This window comes from Cryptomeria japonica, chromosome 1 (assembly GCF_030272615.1).
Source record: "Cryptomeria japonica chromosome 1, Sugi_1.0, whole genome shotgun sequence".
Lineage (NCBI taxonomy): Eukaryota > Viridiplantae > Streptophyta > Pinopsida > Cupressales > Cupressaceae > Cryptomeria > Cryptomeria japonica.
This window is the reverse complement of record NC_081405.1, coordinates 210,601,948-210,607,947: the sequence shown is the minus strand read 5'-3', so window position 1 is coordinate 210,607,947 and position 6,000 is coordinate 210,601,948. Positions and strand designations below refer to the sequence as shown.

At 34.4% G+C, this 6,000-nt stretch overlaps 1 protein-coding gene across 3 annotated transcripts in view; it reads right to left on the bottom strand.

Annotated features, from left to right (window-relative positions):
- Positions 1-2,554: 2,554 nt before the first annotated feature.
- The window catches only part of LOC131030350 (uncharacterized), a 33,183-nt gene continuing 29,737 nt past the window's right edge, over positions 2,555-6,000 (bottom strand). For 2 of the 3 annotated variants that reach the window (XM_057961117.2, XM_057961116.1), the window contains exons 4-8: positions 3,627-3,695; positions 3,457-3,503; positions 3,293-3,361; positions 2,885-3,157; positions 2,555-2,769 (exon numbers count right to left, since the gene is read on the bottom strand). In XM_057961117.2, coding sequence (XP_057817100.1) covers positions 2,707-2,769; positions 2,885-3,157; positions 3,293-3,361; positions 3,457-3,498 — 447 coding nt within the window. In that variant the 5' untranslated portion in view covers positions 3,499-3,503; positions 3,627-3,695 and the 3' untranslated portion in view covers positions 2,555-2,706. Of the gene's footprint in view, positions 2,770-2,884; positions 3,158-3,292; positions 3,362-3,456; positions 3,504-3,626; positions 3,696-3,985; positions 4,174-6,000 lie in introns of those variants that run through there. The other variant, XM_057961118.1, reaches the window with a different exon arrangement.

The window sequence follows — 6,000 nt, the reverse complement described above, 5'->3', positions numbered from 1 at the left end:
GATAGCATCTACCATGCTTGATTACAGTCTCAGTTAAGCTCAATATCAGAGGCCTTTGACCTCTTCCTTAAACCCAATTTGATTGCCTATGATCAAATAATTCTCCTTCGCATGTGATATTGCATTTCAAGACCATGACACACTTTACTACAATGAGATCTTACATCATTTATATCAACCCTAAGGCCTAAACTAATTAGGTCAGCCACTTAAAAGATATTACAATAAATCATTATATAAATCCATATTAAAATGATATGCCATGCCGGCTTAAGACCAAAACAAAAATAACCAATCCATAAATCATCCCAAGACATCATGTTAACGTGTAGAGTACACGTTAACATGATACTGGTCCATAACCTAGATAGGCACCGGTCCTATTCTGGGTCCACCATATCAAAGCAATGTCTTCAAGAAGTTGAAGCATGATCAAAGAACATCTTCAACATCCTTAAATCCATCTAGAAGCCACACCAACACCAATTATGCATCTTGTCAAGATTCCTCAATGAAAGCTCTTTTGGTTAAACCTTAAACCAATGCCGGTATGGGTTTACAAGAGTGTATGATAGCATTCGATTACTAAGTCAATACCAACTGACCAAAACATGCTCAAGGAACATGTAACACATAAAATCAAACACACTCCATTAATCCAAACATGTCAGAAGTGTCCAACAGATAGTCTCTTCTGCCAGTAACACTAGATCTTTTGTCGGTAACCAACCATAACAACTAGTATTGACATCAATGACAAAACATCAATGCAACACATAATTAATTCATCCATAATGCCAAATATCCCATCATAAAAAACCCATTCCAATGGATGGGATGACCCTTGTAAATGTATCATTATATTTTATTTTTCATGCAAGGTTCCATGGTGAGAATGGCAAGTGCTAAGAGTGACACAAAATCTGATTTTTGTGTCTCAGACTGAAAATGACAAGTTGGTGATGTGTGGGTTGATATAAGTGCAATGTTGGGCTTCAAAATGTTGGGTGAAGTCTTGGATAGGGGTGAGGGGTTAGTTCAAACCCTAATCAAGTATTTGTGGCCCTTCATTGGTCAAAATACTCACCATTTTAATGATTGTCCCAAAACTGGGTATGTTGTTGTCCTAAGGAACTAGTGGACTAAGATTTTGAGATTATGATGTAATGAGTGAGTTTGATGAGTGAAGGGAAATTGGGGAAGGTGAGTGGGATTCCTTAGTAACCCTTGGAAGTGTTAGGAATCCCTAGAGAGAGGTGTTGGCTTAGGCCATTATGATTGTCCTAAAGAAAGTTGTGGCTACCATAGTGAACCAATGATATAGCAACAAGTTCTCTTTATGGTATTTAGCATGGATGGGAGGGTGAAGAATGGTGGTTTGTCTATGTGAAGGACTCTCTTCAGGGGTTTCATGAAATCCCTTGGGTTGATGAGTATCTACTTGTCAAAGTGAGTTGTGCCCATGGACAATTTGGAGTCCTAATTGGAGTTGAGTTTGTGTGAGTGGGATGTGTTACAAACCTTTAGTTGAAAGTGTTGTGATGATCCAAGTCCTAAACTATGTTCATGCCTTGTGTTTAGTGTTGTTTACCAATGCCTCCATGTAAGTGCAAACCCATGTGTAAGGGCTCAAGTCTTTTGAAGACCAAAGTGATGCTTATGATCTATTGAAGCATGACACCTTTTGAGGGTATTTTGAAGGTTGATAAGAGTGATAGGATGAGTTGAGCCCATTATTGTGAAATATGTCCAAAGTGAGTTTTGGTGTGAACCCTTAGCCTCTACATCAAAAATCTTATCAAATCAATTTATTTCATTGTAACCCATGATTGTAGAAAATAGATTGTTGTTGTTTACATTCATATTGATGATTACATAGGTGAATATTCATTTAACTTTATAAAAGGGCAGTCACCAAATATTGCTGATATCAAAATTTATCAGACAAGGATCCAACTATTGTTAGGAATTTAGTAAAAGTGGAAGCTATTTTGAAGTGATAAAAGACTTTCATTATGATTGAGACATGGAGTTTTCTAGGGGTAGTTCAATATATGAAAAATCTTATCAAATCATATTCCATGGTTGCAATGCTTCATATTCCATGATGGAAATTGTTAAAACTTTTATATGGGGTAGAATTCAACAAAAGGCATTTGTTTAGCTGAAGTAATTGATTAGCAAGCCACTAGTTTTGGCAATACCTATCTTGCAACTACTATTTTAGATAGAGACAAATTTCAATAATTATGTGTTGGAGGCTCTTTTATTACAATTTTGTAAGCTTGTTTGTTGTCATTAAAACTTATTTCATTGAGTGCTTTGGATATATTTCTCAAATAATGAATTTTATGTCTTTGTTTGAGAAAAAATTATCTATACCATTTAAAAAAAATAAATTATATATATCAAAATGCACAATAATGAACACAATGAACAAATTGTGTATGTACCAAATATCAAATCAATATAAACAAAATGCATAATAATGAACACAATGCACATTTATTGGATCAAATATCAATATTTATATATATCAAAATGCACTATATTTGTCTATGTATACAAAAAATGGCATATATGCCAAGTCAATAATTTTTTTACAAAAATATGGTATATGCCATGTCCAGATCAATATACAATAAAAATGTAGACTATATCTAGATCTATTGGTCCTTAGATGACCACAACTAACACTAAATGATCCTATAGTTGTGGTGGATCATCAAAATGGAGCCTCTTTGATGCAGTACGTGGCTTTGTAGATGGCTGCACAACCACAATTCAAAAGCCAAGTTAGAATCATTTTGTACAAAATAGTTCACAATTATCAATGTAACTATACATTCAACTATAATTTATTTGTAATTAAATTGTAGATTACCTCATCTTCTGATCTGGGATCTACTGCCTTTTCTTTCCTTACCTTGTTAGACTTAGGAGTCTTCTTAAAATGGAACTTGAGAGGATCCACGTTATGCCCAAACCAAGAAGGGGCATATTGTAGGTTAAATACAATTAATACAAGGTAATAATATATATAGATCAAAAACACTAAAAATCTACAATATATAGAACAAAAGTGTATCGGAGCCTGAGATACTTCTCCAATAGACTTAGGAGGGCTCATCATTGATGAAGCAACTATGGTTATTTCCTGTACGAAAAATGATAAGATTAAATAAAATTAATACAATGATACGTATTGTAGGTTAAAAACAATTAATACAAGGTAACGACCTATATAGATCAAAAACAGTAAAAATATACAATATATAGAATAAAAGTGTACCAGAGCTTGGGATGCTTCTCTAGTAGACTTAGGAGGGCTCGCCATTGATGAAGCAACTATGGCTATTTCCTATATGAAAAATGATAAGATTACAATTTATCTAAATTTCACATGTACATTTGCATATAAACATCAAATCAAGAAAATAAAGTAGAGATACATACCTCTCCCATGTCTTGATCCTCTAGCGTATCAGGTGCATTCATCAATTCTACAAATTCGAATTGCCATTGTATATAAAAGAGACAAAAAAGACTAATCAATCTACAAGTTCCAGTTAAGATAATTTCAACCTTTTCAAACAATTGTCTCAATTAAAAATGCATTCAATTACCTTTTGACGTTAAGGCGTCCTTGAGGATTTCTTTCGCCGAGGAGGTGTCTTAGATAAGTGTGGGATACCCTAAAGAAACAAAATTAACACAAGAGATATTAGTACATAATATTAAATATAATTTAACAAATCCAAATTTAAATGACTTGCATATTCAATCAAAAGAATACATAAAAATAGGTGTGCAAAATATGATACCACATAGCTTTCTAGGCCAAAATTAATGGCTGAGAGCATGACATTATCAATCTAGGACATTTGATCCCCTAAAAACACGTATAAAATGCAAAATAAATAAGCATTAAAGAGAGTTAGTATATCTTATATTTTTCTATTTTAACATGTTACAAAATTTATACCTCAGGCGTCGAAGTTGTAGCTACAACAAGTGTGGGAAGAATATCAGATGGTGTATTAACACTCACTACTGTATCCTGAAATGTATATTTTTTGTATCAATTTAAATCGATCTATAAAAGAAAATTCATTTACATTTACAAGTTTTAAGAGATTGATAAATAAAATGTTATCAATTTAAATCAACACACCTGTGTCTGCATGTGACCACCATACACCATATCCATCAAATCATCAGTCAGTGCCACATCCTCTATGGTGGTAGTTTTACATCTTCTCCTACAAATTGTACATAGATGGGACATGGAACTATCTGCACTGGCCTTGACATCGATCCCAGAGCATATACTTGAACAACTAGGACATACATGTTGAATGGGCTCACCAAGGATAGATAGCTCAACTATTGGATCATCATCCAGGCCAAGAGGGTGTGATAACTGTGTGCCATGTTAAATGATGACATTGTTCAATGCAGTGGCTGCCTGAAGAGTCTGTAGCTCCATCGACTCTTTCAGGGCTACTGGGATCATGACATGAACCATAGGTTTTGGTGCTAGGGGGATGCAACTTTGGGGGTTTAGTACCCTCTGAGATCCAAGTCTATCTTGGGTAGAGCCTCCACCTCTACCCTAGAACTCTCTCATATCAAAATAGTTCAGCTGCTCAGTGAGGATAAACTCACAATATAGTTTCCTAAAAAAATATAATGGAACCTCAAAATTATTACAAGGTGATTGGTCAAAGACCATCCACCACCTGTTCCAAAAATTATTTTTCATCTGCAAATGGTTACACCAGTGTATCAGAAACCTCTTTGAATTAAGAGGTAAGGTATCACCTATTGGGATCTATAAAAAGAGCACATATTTGTGCTTTACTTATGTTTTTTTTTTCACTTCATTATATGACAACCCACTAGCATAAAAAGAATGACATCGATCCCTATAGCTTCACCATTTTATAATTTGATTGGAAACTTCATTTGCACTACTAGCCAATGATTCTAGGGTTGTGGCAAGGGATGCATGATGCTTATGCTCATATATCTTTAGTCTATTCAGCAGTCTAGTTATTTTGGCAGTGTTTTGTGTTAACTGGTTTATTATATCCTCTTGTGTAGCTTGTGAATGGTCTACTAGAGGAGCTAGAGGGTTTGCATCTTCAAGGTTTGGTTGTGGGTTCTCCTATGGGTTTTTCACTAAGTTTTCAAGAGGTGTGTCTTGCTAGGGGCATTATTTTCCAAATCTGATATGCATTCATAACAAAAAATTTAAAAAATAATTAAAAATGATGAATTTACATTCTAATTGCGAATATAGTTTATCAAATGCATAGAATAAATGAAAAAATTAATTCTCCTACCTCTTTCCATTGTGTATGTGTTTGATTTTTAAAAACCCCATTCACGTATCGTTTAGCTTGAAACCCTTAAAGTGTTTTTTCTTGTGGCCGCGGGTGAAAATGACCTAGCGATCGTAGTAAAAAAATTATTGATAGAAAAATGCGTATGAGGTTTTGAAAACTAAACTTCATACACATTTAGTATAAGAAAAACCTCGTACATGGTTTTTCTTTGGTTAGGCTCGACAAAACGAGTCAAAACATGTATAGGGTTTTTAAAATTTCAAATAACCCATGTGCGTTTTGTGTTTTTTCATTTTTTTGGGGGCCTGTCCACTTTTTTACACACCATCTTGGTGCACACAACCATTAAAAAATTGCAAGGATCAATAGTTGTACTTAGGAGAATATTTCTACAACACAACTCACCACATGCCCATTGGTATGCCACCCTTTCAAGGTATGAGGTAAATATTAGTCAGTTCTAATACCGAGAGAAAACTGAGAGGGGGGGGCGAATCAGTTTTCTACAAGTATAACAATTAATGCAGATTATAAACTTTATACTGGAGCACAAAGAAACCAACACAATGAAAGATAAAGCATGAAAGCAAAGTACACACAACACCAATATTTTGATGTGGAAAACCCGGTGGGAAACCCTACCCACAAT